Below are 16,443 nucleotides of genomic sequence, written 5' to 3' on the forward strand. Positions count from 1 at the left end.
TGAGCTACAAACCTTCACAAACCTTGTTGATAGAGTTGTTAAGAAGTTGTATGGTGTGTTGGCTTTCATTAGCAGGGAGGATTGAGTTTAAGAGCCATAAGGTTATGCTGCAGCTATCCAGAGTTAGAAAATTGTGTTCAGTTCTGGTCGCCTCATTATGGGAAAGATGTAGATGTTTTAGAGAAGGTGCAGAGGAGATTTACCAGGATACTGCCTGGACTGGAGAGCATGTCTTATAATGAAAGGTTGAGGGAGCTTTGGCTTGTCTCTTTGGAATGAACAAGGATCAGACGTGACTTGATAGAAGTGTACAAGTTTATGAGAGGCAGAGATAGAGTGGATTGCCAGAGACTTCTATTCACATGGTGGAAATGTCTATCATGAGAGGCATGATTTTATGGTAATTGAAGGAATGTTTAGGGGCGATGTCAGATGTAGGTTTGTTACTCAGAGAGTGGTGGGTGTGTAGAATGCACTGCCAGTGGTGGTAGTATAGTCAGATGTATAAGGGACATTTAAGTGATTCTTGGATAAGCACATGGAAGATAGTACAATGAAGGGTATGTAGGTTAGTCCGATCTTAGAGTAGATTAAAACGTCAGCACAACATCAAGTCTCAAAGGGCCTGTACTGTGATGTACTGTTTTATGTTCTGTGTTCTATTTTCTATGTTTTATGTTCCAAGTAATGAGCAGGTTAGACCAAGGAGAGCCTCAGAAATGTCTGTCTCTAACTCTGACTAGAGAGTCCCCTATCACAATAGTTCACTTGGAACCCAACATGCCCCTCATTACATTACAGCCTATTTTGATACCAGATACTTGGCTGTTCATGCTACATTCCCCTAAGAGTCCATCACTCCCGACATTTTCCAAGACAACATACTTGTTTGAAATGGCGATAGCCACAGAAGACTCCTGCACTACCTGCCTACCTCTCTTACCTTTCCTGGAATTAACCCATTTCTCTCTTCCTATAACTGCCAACCATCACACCCCCAACTCCTGTAAATTCCTCATTGCCTCTAACTGCCACTCCAACCGATCCACGTGACTTGATAGGATTTGCAGCCAAATTCATTTCCTGCAGACATAATCATCAGTAACTTGGAAACTCTCCCTAAACTCCCATATCCAACAGGAAGAGCATATCACTCTACTAAATGCCATATTTGCTCCTTCACAATCCACAGAGACAGAAAATAGCACCGTTTTAGAGCCAATAGATGTTACCTATCTGGGCATCAAGAAGGCCTTTGACAAGGTGCTGCACAGGAGGCTATTGAGTAAGATAAAGGCCCATGGTGTTAGAGAAAAGGTACTGGCATAGATAGAAACTTGGCTGTCTGGCAGAAAGCAGAGATTGGGGATAAAAGGGTCCTTCTCATGATGGCAGCCAGTGACAGTGGTGTTTGCAAGGCTCAATGTTGAGGCCACAACTTGTCAATTTATACATTAATGACCTGGATGAAGGTACTGAAGGCATTCTGGCTAAGTTTGCATATGATACCAAGATTGGTGGAGGGACAGGTAGTATTGACAAGGCAGGGAGGCTGCAGAAGGAGTTGGACAGGTTAGGAGAGTGGGCAAAGAAGTGGCACATGGAGTACAATTTGGGAAAGAGTGAGGTCATGCACTTTGGCTGGAAGAAGAGGCATGGACTATTGTCCAAATGGGGAAAAATATTCAGAAGTTTGAAGTGCAAAGGGATTTGGGAGTTTTGAATCCAGGATTCTCTCAAGGTAAACTTGCAGGTTGAGTCAGTAGTTAGGAAATCAAATGCAATGATGGCATTTATTTTGAGAGGACTTGAATATAAAAGCAGGGATGTACTTCTTAGGCTCTATAAGGCTCTGGTCAGACCACATTTTGAGAAACTTCTTCAGCCAGAGAGTGGTGAATCTATGGAATTCACTGCCACAGAAGGCTGTGGAGGCCAGGTCATTGAGTATATTTAAGACGGAGATAGATAGGTTCTTGAGTATCAAGTTGTCCAAGGCAAGAAAGCTGGAGTATGGAGTTGAGAAACATATAAGAACATAAGAACTAGGAGCAGAAGTAGGCCGTCTGGTACTTCGAGCCTGCTCCGCCACTCAATAAGATCATGGCTGATCTTTTCACGGACTCAGCTCCACTTACCCACCCTCTCACCGTAACCCTTAATTCATTTTTTTTCTCAAAACAAAATCTACCTTAGCTTTAAAAATGTTTACTGAAGTCGTGTCAACTACTTCACTAGGTAAGGAATTCCATAGATTAACAACTCTCTGGATGAAGAAGTTCCTTCTGAATTCAGTCCTAAATCTGCTCCCTCTAATTTTAGGGCTATGCCCTCTTATCCTAGTTTTACCTGCCAGTGGAAACATCCTCTCTACTTCTATCTTACATATTTTGTTTTTAATTTTATGTTTCTATAAGATTTCCCCTCATTTTTCTGAATTTCAGTCAATATAATCCACACTGGTCCAAAATTCCCCATCTTTTGTCTAATTCCCTTTTTAAACAGTGGCATCATATTTGCTGCTTCCCAATCTTCTGGAACTGCCCCAGAGTCCAGCGAGTTTTGGAAAATTACCACAAGTGCACTTGCTATTTCTTCCACCGTATCTCTTTTAGTACCCTGGGATGCATTCCATCAGGGCCAGGATACTTGTCTATTCTTAACTCCACTAGCTTGCCCAACACTACGTCTTCCATGATAACGATTGCTTTCAGGTCCTCACATACCTTTATCTCTTTGTCACATACTGGCATGTTATTTGTGTCCTCCACTGTGAAGACTGACACAAAATACCTGCTCAATGTCTCAGCCATTTCATCATATCCTATAACTAACTGCCCCATCTCATCCACTAAAGGACCAATGTTTACTTCAGTCACTCGTTTTCATTTTATATATTCATAGAAACTTTTGCTATCTCTCTTTATATTCTGTGCTAATTCTTTCTCATATTCTATCTTACTTTTCTTTATAGCTCTTTTTATGGCTTTCTGTTGACCTTAAGTTTTCCTAATCTTGCAGTTGCCTGCTGTTTTAGCCACTTTTTACGCCTTCACTTTCACTTTGAAAGCCTCCTGTATTTCTTTAGACAACCATGGCAGATTACCCCCTTTTTTCAGTCCTTTCTTTCCACTGGGATATACTTTTGCTAAGCACTTTGAAAAATTGGTTTGAAAGTCCTCCACTGCTCATCAACTGTCCCACCACATAACCTTTGTTTCCAGTCTACTTTAGCCAAGTCCTCCCTCATTCTATTGTAGTCTCCCTTGTTTAAGTGCAGGACCCTGTTATTGGATTTTCTCTTCAAAATCTCCATCTGTATTCTAAATTCAACCATGCTGTGATCACTCCTTCCAAGAGAATCTCTAACTGTGAGGTCATTAATTATTCCTTTCTCATAACACAGGGCTGTATTTAGGATAGCTTGCTCCCTCGTTGGTTCCATTACATGCTGTTCAAGAAAACTACCTCAAGGCTACCTTGACTGGTTCGACTAATTGACATGGAGATTAAAATCCCCTATGATAATTGCCATAGTATTTTTTACAGGCATTAGTTATTTCTTTATTTATTGCCTGCCCCAGTGTGATGTTATTATTTGATGTCCTTTAGACTACTAGGAGAAAATGAGAGCTGCTGCAGCTGCAGATCACAGTTGAGAGTGTGGTGCTGGGAAAGCACAGCAGGTCAGGCAGCATCCAAGGAGCAAGAGAGTTAACATTTTGGACAAGAGCCTTTCCTGATGAAGGGCTCTTGCCTGAAACATCTAATCTCCTGCTCCTCAGATGCTGCCTGACCTGTCCTATAGACTGTGCCTATCAGTGACTTTTTCTTTTGTGGAATTTCTAATTTCCCTTACCTTCCTGTGTGTCCTTCCAAATAGTCTGATACCCCTGGGTATTTAACTCCCAGTTGTGACCATCCTGTAACCATGTCTCTGTAATGGCTACCAAATCATATTCATTTGTGATGATTTGTGCCGTTAGCTCACCGACCTTGTTATGAATAATATGAGCATTCAGATAAAGTACTCTTATGCTAGCTTTCTTACTCTCATGATTTCAAACACCTCTAATAATGTCTCCTGAGTTAACCTTCCTTTTTACTTCTTTCATAGATTGCTTTGATCTTAAACCCTCCTGCAAACATACAAACCTGCTGCTTACTTTTTCATTTACCATTATACTTTCTATTGTTTTCCCTTTCCCTTCCACCCAACACACAAGTTTAAACTCCGAGTGACACCCTATTTTTCCTTTTCACTAGAACTTTGGTTTCAGATCGGTTGAGGTGGAGACCATCCCATCGGTACAGATCCTTCTGTTCCATAACAGATACCAATGCCCCATGAAATGAAACCCCTCTTTACCACAGCACTCCCTTAACCACATGTTTACTTCCCTAATTTTCTTGTCCCTAAGCCAATTTGCATGTGGCTCAGGCAGTAATCTAGAGGTGTTCCTTAATTTCGTTCGCAGTGCTCGATAATCCCCAAACAGGTTCTCTATCCTACCCTTGCTATGTTGTTTGTCCCATCATGGATCACAACAACTGGATCCTCCCCCTCCCACTCCAATATCCTTTCAAGCCAGTCAGAGATGTCCTGTACCCTGGCACTTGGCAGGCAACACACTATGCGGGACTCCTGATCCGTCTCGTAAAGGATACTACATGACCCCCTAATTATAGAATCCCCTATAACAACTACTTGTCTTTTTGCTCCCCTCTCTCGAATGGCCTTCTGCAGCATGGTGCCATGGTCAGCTGACTCATCCTCCCCGCAGCCCTTTTCCTCATCCATACAGGGAGAAAGCATTTCATACCTGTTGGATAAGGTCAAGGGCTGAGGTTCCTCCATTCCTGAAGTCAGGATTCCCCTAACTGCTTCATTTGCAATCACATCCTGTTGTCCCTGATCACTAACTGAATTTGAATTACTTACTCCACCAGCCTCCTGAAAAGAGGCATCCAGGTAACTCTCCCCGTTCAGATTCCAGCTCATCAGCTCTGAGCTGGAGTTCCTCCAGCAACCAACACTTGTTGCAGATGTGGTCAGTGCAGTTAACAGTGGGAACAGCCAGCTCCCGCATCATACAGCTACATCACCTGCCTAGCCAACTTTACATAGTTAATTACTTTGTTAATTTATTTAAACTTATGAGTTAATTAATTTCTAATACTTCTCTGCTATACTGTTTTTCAAATAATTGATAAATGAAGAAAGAAAAAAGGATTTTTTTTTACCAGTCTCATGATAAAAAAGAAGTGGAAAACCCTTACCTTATCAACACATGACAGTCCTTATCAGCTGTGATTGAATGGCAGGGCAGACTCAATGGGCTGAATGGCCTAATTTCTGCTTCTATGTCTTTATAATTTTATGATACAACTGAGTGACATACTGTGCCTTTCAGAGGACAGTCAATAACCAATCAGTGGAACTGGTGTTGAATGTCATGCAGACAGAATTCAGGATGAAAGTTTTCTTTCTGTAATGAATTATGGAATTTTTATCACATTCAATAATGATCATCATTTGACTTTTAATCTCAAAAATTTTTTAAAGTTTAATTCAAATTTTACCATTTATCATGGCAGGAATTGAACCAAGATCCCCAAGCCATTACCACGCTTGCCCACCAACAATACCACTCCACCATTATCCTTCCCAAAGAAAGGAAAGGTGACTCAGTCCACTCTATTAACAACTGGGCAGTTCAGTTGAATATTTTTCTTCCTATGTCCCTTCTCCCTCTTTTCACAACCTGACACGGAAATGAAAACAAACTAGCACTTTTTTATAACTGTAAGGGATTTCAAACAAACAAGTATAGAAATTGCTGAAGAAACTCAGCAGGTATGGCAGTATCTGTGGGGAGAAAGCAGAGTTAACATTTTGAATCCAGTAACCCTTCTTCATGCATTCGAAAGTGCCTTAAAGCAATGAGTTACTTTTGAAGGGAGGTTACTATTGCAATGGAGAAGATGTGGCAGGCAATATATGAACAGCAAGATCCCACAGGGACAAATAAGATCAATGATCAGAAGAATAAGTGCCCACAGAAGTGAGGAACTGAACAAGGAACCATTTTCTTCCTACTTACTTTTTCAAACCATGTTACTCTCAAATAATGGTCGAATATTAAGTGTTCCAAAGGATCTCAAAATTCTCACTGATTGTCAAAATATTCCTTGCCTGTTGTCTTTGCAAATCTTCCAAACAGATTCAGGTTCAGTGACACCAGTGACAAGCCTAATGCAAAGTTGTTTGGCTGTAATCCCCTCATTTTCACAGAACATATCGATGGATTCCATTCATACAGAGTATAAAGTGTTCAGATCCAAGGAATGACCGTGGGGTTGGTATTTTGTGACGGTGAGGAGCTAAAGAATCTCTGGTTTGATTTCAGCAGCGAATTGCTTTTGCAGTCATTTTACGCAGCAACGCTGACTTCGAGATAGTCCACAGGACATGTCACAAAGGCAACAAGCGTGGAAGCCTTTTGTGGATGGTGGACTCCAATCAACCAAGACTGCCATGTGTTTGACAGGGAATTGATATTGGTATCCTAATAACTTGCTTTCAGGATAAAGTGAGAAAAGAAGTGTAATGGAATCATAATGAAATCAGCAACATCAATAACTGCTGAAGGTCAATGTACAGCATAAATGGGGAAGTAATTTTAAAAGTGCAGTGTTTCTAACCCATGTGGCACATGTGTTGCAATCTGTTTCCACCCTCTGTAATTCCTAGCGTCTATCGGCCTTGCAAGTACAGCTTGGCACCATCTAAGACACATTATTTAATGAACTTCCTAACAGTCAGATCAGAACAACAAAGCATATTAGAGCTGAGGCAATCAAGGACAATCTCATAGGCATCTTAACAATTACAAAAGGGCTTCTTATGATCAGGAAAGGATGGTTTAAGGAGACTCAATGATAACTTTGAACGGTGAAATTGAATGAAGGGGTATGATACAGTAGGAAAAGAGCAGTGGGGGAAGAGGCTAATTAGGTAATTCAAGGAGCTGTCACAGGCATGATAAGCTGTATGGTTATGCTGTATCATTCATTGATTTGAGAGATCAAATTGTTAAAGGTAATTCTCATTTGTGGAATCAAAGGTATAAATATAGGGTCAGTACACAAAGGTATAAATATAGGATCAGTACTAAAAGCATTGTAGCCATCATTGTTAACATTTTCTTTGTCCGTTTGGCATTCATTTTTGTCTGACCACGTTTCTACAAAGTGCCTTGGGACATTTCTGCATTAAAGAAGCTGTAAGCTATTGTTGATGATAAAGCAAAGGCTTACAGCAACTACAGACACATCAGTTCATTCTCCAGTGACAATCTTCTCAAATACCCATTCGGTTACTTGAGTTATATACAGAATGCACTAACCAATAGGTCTAACCAAGAATGTGCATTCATTTACGGACCTTTCACATCATCGTGGTGTACAAGTGATTCTTTTCTACAGTCAAATAATCGATTTTGCATTATAGTTTTACAGATGCTTTCATCAGGCAGCTGGTGCACAGCAAGATCCCACTTGTGACAATGATATAAAGGACAAAAGAAAAGTCTATTTTTGCTATGCCTGTTGTGGGATAAATATCAGTCAGGAAGCAAGCCCCCCTTGCTTACCCATCAAGTAGTGCCATGGTATAGATCACTTTCTCCAGCCAGAGAAATGAAACGTCTTTATATTCTTTCAACGGATTTAGGTGGTAGCAGAGGCATTTTCAAAAAGTGCAAATAATTGAATGCCTTGCCAGGCCATTCAGAGTTTAAGAGTCAATACATCAGTAGGTCTGCTGACACATGAAGAGCAAACTTCATTCCCTGGAGGAAGTAGGTGAACCAAGTAACAATCAATGATTCATAGCCAGTGTAATGTTGCATTTTTAGTTCAAGATTCTGTAAATTGAATCCTTGCTCTTGTGGTGAGATTTGAACCCTTGCCCCCAAGGCCATCAGTCGAGGATCTGGATTACTAGTGCACTGACATGACCACTTCCTTCCCTGTTGAAAGGCTGCACCGCCAGCAAAGCTGAGTTCACTCAAATATCAATCTAGATATTGTTCCATAACTCCAGAGAGTAGATTGAACCCACCACTTCTGCCTCAGAGTACTACCCACTTAGCCAGGCCTGACAATTTGGCTGCTTTGCTGCTACTGAAGCAAGCTAATGAAGAAAGTAATCTTGGTGGAAGATGCTGCAGAGATCAGAAACTAGTAATTGATGCAGATTTGAATTTGCTGCTCAGAGTTTGCTCAGACATTGTGTGGCTTTTTTTTCCTTGGCAGCTGTCCCGTCCCGACCATACGGATTGAGAGTCCTCGCTGTATCGCAGACAATTGCAAGAATCTCCTTCACCAAGCCAGATTCACATGGCGGGGTCCCAATTCATCACTACCAAGTGGAAGTCAATGAAGCAGATTCAGGAGATTGGAAAACAGTGAATTCCAATGGGAGTCAAAGTAAGTGACTGGAATAGAGTGCGCGGGATTGTATCAGAGTCAAACAAAAGCTGGTTTCAGCAGCAACAGGATTTGAGTTGATTGGCAAAAAAAAAACAGAGGCAAGATGAGAATTACTTTTGATGTGTAATGAGTTGTTATTGTTCTGGAATGACTGCCTAAAAGGATGAGGGACGAAGATACAGTTGTGATTTTCAAAAGGGAATTGGATAAATATGAAGGGCAAACATTTGCAGGACCACGGAGAAAGAACAGGGGTGTGACTCTAATTGGAGTCTTTTTTCAAAGGAATGACACATAGAATATGGTCATTATTCTCCCTCTGTGTTGTATCATTCTTTGATGTGACACCAAGAATACTCAACAATTGGTAGCTGGCATCGTTTCAATGTGCAAGTCTTGTGCTCCATAAAGAGCTCAGAATAATTAAGATTTTAGATTACATTAGATTACATTACAGTGTGGAAACAGGCCCTTCGGCCCAACAAGTCCACACCGACCCGCCGAAGCGCAACCCACCCATACCCCTACATTTACCCCTTACCTAACACTACAGGCAATTTAACATGGCCAATTCACCTGACCTGCACATCTTTGGACTGTGGGAGGAAACCGGAGCACCCGGAGGAAACCCACGCAGACACGGGGAGAACGTGCAAACTCCACACAGTCAGTCGCCTGAGGCGGGAATTGAACCCGGGTCTCTGGCGCTGTGAGGCAGCAGTGCTAACCACTGTGCCACCGTGCCGCCCACTGGTTCTCCTGATGTATTGATGGTACAGTCAATGTATTCACTGTTGAATGCAAGTATACTTTTCTTTTACCTTGATCTCAAAATCTAATTGTACCTTTCCTCAACTCTCTCCATTTCCCATTCTATACACAATCTTTGACACCCACTCTAATTAACATGGATATTCTCATGGATCCTGACAAGAAACCTTTCCCCAGAACAGAATCCCACAGACTAACATGATCACCTCCACCATCCCGGGCAAAACCCTTCTCCCTGGCTGGCCTGACAACTACCGTCCAATCCAAAATAATCCCAACCCCCACCTGCCAACCCCTCCCCCTGCTGTTGAACCTAGTACCGGCTTCTGTGTTGGCCTGGTTACACCATGGATGATACCACACCAGGAACACTCCTCTTCCCCCAGAGCCAGACCTGATGCACTTTATCTCCTGCCTGACATAATGCTGCTCCTTCCCTTGCTCAGGACTCACCCTGCCCACAATTTCACCCTGCACTAAACTTAACTGATACCCCAGCTGGCACTGAACACTATTTTTTAAAAGTTCATTCATGGGATGAGGGCATCACTGGCTAGATAGCATTCATTGCTCATTCCTACTCACCCAGGGGGCAGTTGAGAATCAACCACATTGCTGTAGATCTGGACTCACAAACCAGGTCAGGATGGCAGTTTCCTTCCCGAAAGGGCATTAGCAAAAACCATTCCACACAGCAAACAGTTAGGGTTTAGAATGCATTGCCTGGGAATGTGGTGGAGGCAGATTCAATGGAGACGCTCACGAGCGGCATTGGGTGGTTATTTGGATAGAAATGGTGAGCAGGGATATAGGGAAAAGGCAGGAGATTGGAGCAAGATGATAGAAAGGTACAGAAGTGACTGGCCAAATGGTCTCTTCTGTGCTGTAACAATTCTGCCATTTATTGTATTCCAATAAGTGAAGGGTTTACACATCTGAAAGCCCCATTGCAAACCTTTGGAGAGAATATAAAGATGTCAGATTACTGGGTGAGGGGGGGTCACAAAGCTGGTGAGTTGGGTTGAGCTGATTGATAAGTGGATGAATGAGTAAGTTGGCAGGCAACTGACAAAGTGGGTAGGTGCCAGGTAGGTGGCTAAGGGTTTAGGGTACACCAGGAAGGGAACTCAGGCATAGACAGGTTGGGTTGGGGAGTGTCTGATCAGGTTGGGGAAGGATCTATCATGAGATAATTCAAAAGGAATCAGCAGTGAGCTAGAGAGATTGGGAGAGCACACTAGCTTTATAGTCACTCAGAACAGATTTTAATCCTCTAACGTTTTGAATAACTATACAGGTAAGTGGCTTGGAACCCTTGGAAGTCTCCAACAACTCAAATTTAGAGTGGCAGACTTTTTCGGAGGCATAAGGTAATTATCCATCAAAAATGTAAGCCTCCTGTACAATGTGCAGGCAGTCAGATTGTGGAGATCTTCAAGGAGTCCAATATGACCTTCAGAGCACATTAGTCAGATCAGGAGATCTGGACAAAAGTATGGAGAAACCTAAATATGGACGGGCATCTCTCATTAATGAACTTTCTGCTACAGCAAAATGTAAAGTCAATGTTTTGAATGCCTCAGGTTTGTGTCAAATTCTAATTTTGTTTTCAAGCCTCCAGGGCCACATAGATTAATTTTATTTCTTCGTAATTAATAAATTTTCCAATTTCACACTACTTAAAATTAGATTTCTATTTAAAGATGCATATGAGAGTTTATGCTAATCCCAACACTGAGCAAAGCTATTATGTTTGGTGCAGTGTAAATTGTAATGTTATTATTTAGAATAGAGATTGCCCAAAACAGTGCTATACAGTCATACAGCATGGAAACAAACCTTTCAGTCAAAGCAGTCCACGTCGACAATGTTCCCAAACCAAACTGTTCCCACTTGCCTTTCAGAGCAAATTACTGCAGATGCTGGAATCTGTACTGAAAATAACAAAGGTCACATCCATGAAGAGAGAGCAAGTTAACATTTCGAGTCTGGATGACTCTTCTTCAGAACACCTGCCTGCGCTTGGTCCACATCCCTCCAAACCTTTTCTATTCATTAACTTATCCAAATGTCTTTTAAAAGTTGTAACTGCACCTGCCTCCATCACTTTCTGGCTGTTCATTCACACACAAACCATTCTGTGTAAAAAGGTTGACCCTCATGTCCTTTTTAAATCTTTCTCCTCTCATCTTAAAAATATGTCTCCTAGTTTTGAGCTCTCCCACACGAGGGAAAAGACCCTTGTTATTCACTTTATCAATGTCTCTCATGACTTTATAAACCTTTATAAGGTCACCTCTCAACCTCCTACGCTCCAGAAAAAAAGTCCCAGCCTTTCCAGTCTATCTCAAACCCTCCATTCCCTACAACATCTTGGTAAATCTTTTCTGAACCTTCTCCAGTTTAATAATATCCTTCTTATAACAGACACTCTGAAATTCGTCTATCAATCGAGTGGGGAGAGTATACCCTATACAGGTGCTTACCAGTTCTATGTTAACATCTGATAACAATTGCTCCTTATGATGTGTCCCTTCCCTTTATGCCTAACCAACAGCATGGCCATTTCTCAATCAGGTCTTTGGTATAGATTCAGAACTCTGAAGAGGGGTCACTGAACTCAAAACATTAATTCTGCTTTGTCTGTACAGGTGCTGCTAGACTTGCTGAGTTTCTCCAGTAATTTCAGTTCTTGTTTCAGATTTCCAGTTTCTGCAGTTCTTTGTTTTATTTGAATGAGAGCTAGAGGTAAGTTTTGATCAAGATGAACTTGGGTGGCATGATGGCTCAGTGGTTAGCACTGCTGCATTACAGTGCTAGGGACCTGGGTTTGATTCCAGCCTCAGGTGACTGTTTGTGTGAAGTTTGCAGTTTGCTCTGTCTGTGTGGGATTTCTCCCACAGTCCAAAGATGTGCAAGTTAGATGAATTGGCCATGCTAAGTTACCCATTGTGTTCAGGGATGTGTAGGTTAGGTGCATTAGGTAGGGGAATGAGCCTGGGTGGGTTACTCTTTGGAGGGTTAGTGTGAAATTGTTGGGCTGAAGGGCCTATTTCTACACTGTAGAGATTCTGATTCTAGTTACAAAATCATTGAATTTTAGAGTACAGGAGGAGGCCATTCGATCCATCTCTGCTGGTTTTTTTCAAAGAACTACCCACGACATCCCCTTGTCCAGCCCAATCTCCATAGCCGTCGAAATTTAGATTACTTACAGTGTGGAAACAGGCCCTTCGGCCCAACAAGTCCACACCGACCCTCCAAAGAGCAACCCACCCAAACCCATTCACCCCACTCTACAGGCAATTTAGCATGGCCAATTTACCTAACCTGCACATTTTTGCAACGTGGGAGGAAACCCACGCAGATACGGGGAGATTATGCAAACTCCACACAGACAGTTGTCTGAGGTGGGGATTGAACCCGGGTCTCAGTGAGGCAGCAGTGCTAACCACTGTGCCACTGTGCTGCCCATAAATGCATTGCTTTCAAATGTATCTCCAGCTCTCTTTTGAACACTCCGATAGAATTCAATTCCAGCACTCTCCCTGGTAGTGTATTCAAAATCCTTACAACTCTGAGTGAAGACGTTTCTCCTCATCTCAGTCCTCACTCTCTTGTTGACATTCTTGAAATCATGACCCCCCCGGTTACTGACATTGCTCAAATGGAAGCAGAATATCTGTCTTTACTCTGTCAAACGTTCCTAAATTTGAACACTTCAATCAGGACACATCTTAATCTTCTCTGCTCCAAGGAGAATAAGCCCAATTTCTCTACTCTTTCCTGACATGTATAGTCCCTCATTCCTGCTAACATTCCAGTAATTTGTACTTGAAATGTGGTCTGACCAATGATTTGTAGAGTTGTGGCATTAATTCCTTGCTTCTATACTTTATGCCCTTATTCATAAACCCAAAGATCTGATAAGCTTCCTTAACAACTGTATCAAATTGCCTGACCAATTTCAGAGAATTATACACATGAATTCTGCAGTCTCTCTGCTCCTCTATTCTCTGAATCTGTATTTTCTCAAAATGTTTCTTGTACCAAACTGTATTCCCTCACATTTCTCTGCATTGAAATTCATCTGCCAGGTGTCTGCCCATTTGGTCAATTTGTCAATGTCCCTCTGAAGTTACTCAGCATTAGCCTCACAATCCAATATTTTCCCTGACTTTGTATCTTCTGCAGATTTAGAGATTTTACCCATTTGCAAAATATTTATATAAATCAGAAAATGTAAGGGTCCCAACACCGCTTCCTGGGGGACACCACTTTCAACTCACCTTCAATCTGAGAAATACCCATCGAGAGCCTACCCTCTGTTTCCTATTTTTTTAATCCACTTCTAATCCATGCTGCTAAGGACCTATCAATCCCAGACATTTCTAGTTTGTTAACCAACCTGCCATATGGCACTATATCAAATGCTTTCTGAAAGTCCAAACATTCAACATTCACAGCACTACCCTCATCCACTGCCTGGCTCACCTTATCAAAGAATTCAATTACATTTATCAGACATGACCTGCTCTTGACAGAGCCACATTGACTGTTGTGAACTAAATTTTCTCGAGTTGTATATTTATCATATCCTGTATAGATATGGTGGCACAGTGGTTAGCACTGCTGCCTCATAGTGCCAGAGACCTGGGTTCAAGTCCTGCCTCAGGCAACTGTCTGTGTGGAGTTTGCACATTCCCCCTGTGTCTGTGTGTGTTTCCTCCGGGTGATCCGGTTTCCTCCCCAGTCCAAAAATGTGCAGGTCCGGTGAATTGGCTGTGCTAAATTGCCCAGGGTGTTAGGTGAAGGGTAAATGTTGGGGAATGGGTCTGGGTGGGTTGCTGTTCGGAGGGTTGGTGTAGACTTGTTGGGCCAAAGGGCCTGTTTCCACACTGTAAGTAATCTAAAAAAAAAATTTATCGTGTCCATCAGTCTTCCCACTATTGATGTCAAGACGACAGGTCTGTAGTTTCCTTGATTCACCTTTGTCCTCATTTTAAACAACAATACAGTGCAGTACAGGTTCTTCACCCTCGATGTTGCGCTGACCTGTGGAACCAATCTGAAGCCTATCTATCCTACACTATTCCATTCTCATCCATATGTTTATCCAAAGACTGAAAGTTGGCGAATCTACTACTGTTGCAGGCAGTGAGTTCCAGGCCCCTACTACTCTCTTAGTAAAGAGACTACCTCTAACATCTATCCGATGTCTATCACCTCTCATTTTAAAGCTATGTCCCCTCATGCTAGCCATTACCATCCAAGGAAAAAGGCTCTCCCTGTCCACCCTATCAGACCCTCTGATTATCTTATTTGTCTCCATTAAGTCACCTTTCAACTTTCTTCTCACTAATGAAAACACCCTCAAGTCCCTCAGCATTTCCTCATAAGACCTTCCCTCCATACCAGGCAACATCCTCGTAAGTCTCCTCTGAACACTTTCCAAAGCTTCCATATCCTTCCAACAATGCAGTGACCAGAACTGTACACAATGCTCCAAGTATGGCTGTACCAGAGTTTTCTACACCTGCAGCATGACCTCATTGCTCCGAAACGCAATCCCTCTACCAATAAAAGTTAACACACCATATGCCTTCTTAACAACCTTATCAACCTGGGTGGCACCTTTCAGAGATCTAGATACATGAACACCGAGATCTCTCTGCTCATCTACACCACCTAGAATCTTACCATGAGTCCAGTACTCTGCATTCCTGTTACTCCTTCCAAAGTGAATCACCTCGCACTTTTCCACATTAAACTTCATTTGCCACCTCTCAGCCCAGCTCTGCAGCTTATCTATGTCCCTCTGTCTCATCTCAGCTCAGCTAGTTCACCTAAAATATCTCACCACTCTCCGTTCATTATACTGGTCACTTATGAAGCATGACCACTTTGGCCTGAAGTCTCATTTATTTCCATATAACCAAAAGGCCTCTGAAAATCCTTTTCATCTCTGCTCGTCAGATGCTGCCTGAATTGCTGTGCTCTTCCAGCACCACTGATCCAGAATCTGGTTTCCAGCATCTGCAGTCATTGTTTTTACCTTGTTCCTTGTGGGTCCCACTCTATCCTTCACTAATCTTTTACTATTAATCTGTTTGAAGGATGCATACTGCATACTTCAACCTATTTAATCCTGATGCTACTCGAATGTTATCATCTCCTCTGTCCTGTACTGTACATAGTTGATACTTAAAATATCTACCAGGTCAGGGCTTATGATGCTGGTTCTTTTCTTGAACAGATCCAGTAAGAAGGAGAGAAAGAAGACTGTTTGTAATGTCCGTGATGATACTGCTCCTTTAACAAGGTTATGTGGTCCATAATTATTTTCAAAAGGGGTTGTAAAAGGCAGAGGTTCCAATTTGTCTGTGTTGAGGGACTTTGCTATTGGCTGACAGATATTGCCTGAGGCAATAATCAGGAAAAAGGCTTTTCGTTTTTTTTTAAAAACACTTGTACAACAAACAGGAGTTGCCAGTTCTCCCAGTTTTGGGGTGTAGATTTGCTCACTGAGCTGTAGGTTTGATACCCAGATGTTTGATTACCTGGCTAAGTAACATCATCAGTGGTGACCTCCAAGTGAAGCGAAGTTGTTGTCTCCTGCTTTCTATTTATATCTTTCTCCTGGATAGGATTTCTGGGGTTTGTGGTGATGTCATTTCCTGTTCGTTTTCTGAGGGGTTGATAGATGGCATCTAAATCTATGAGTTTGTTTATGGCGCTGTGGTTGGAGTGCCAGGCCTCTAGGAATTCTCTGGCATGTCTTTGCTTAGCCTGTTCCAGGATAGATGTGTTGTCCCAGTTGAATTAGTGGTTTTATTCTTCCGTATGTAGGGCTCTGAGGGAAAGAGGGTCGTGTCTTTTTGTGGCTAGCTGGTGTTCGTGTATACTGGTGGCTAACTTTCTTCCTGTTTGTCCTACGTAGTGTTTGTGGCAGTCCTTGCAGGGAATTTTGTAGATGATGTTGGTTTTGTCCATGGGTTGTACTGGGTCTTTTAAGTTTGTTAGTTTTTGTTTGAGAGTGTTGGTGGGTTTGTGTGCTACTAGGATTCTGAGGGGTCTTAGTAGTCTGGCTGTCATCTCTGGAACTTCTTTGATGTATGGTAAGGTGGTTAGGGTTTCTGGCTGTGTTTGGTCTGCTTGTCATGGTTTGTTCTTGAG

At 42.1% G+C, this 16,443-nt stretch overlaps 1 protein-coding gene across 3 annotated transcripts in view; it reads left to right on the forward strand.

Moving 5' to 3' along the window:
- Positions 1-16,443, forward strand: part of LOC122555418 (neural cell adhesion molecule 2-like) — a 1,561,904-nt gene that overhangs the window by 1,260,474 nt on the left and 284,987 nt on the right. For all 3 annotated transcript variants that reach the window (XM_043701408.1, XM_043701406.1, XM_043701407.1), the window contains one exon: positions 8,320-8,493. In XM_043701408.1, the coding sequence (XP_043557343.1) occupies positions 8,320-8,493 (174 nt within the window). The remainder of the gene's footprint in view (positions 1-8,319; positions 8,494-16,443) is intronic.

The sequence above is a fragment of the Chiloscyllium plagiosum genome, chromosome 12, assembly GCF_004010195.1.
Source record: "Chiloscyllium plagiosum isolate BGI_BamShark_2017 chromosome 12, ASM401019v2, whole genome shotgun sequence".
Lineage (NCBI taxonomy): Eukaryota > Metazoa > Chordata > Chondrichthyes > Orectolobiformes > Hemiscylliidae > Chiloscyllium > Chiloscyllium plagiosum.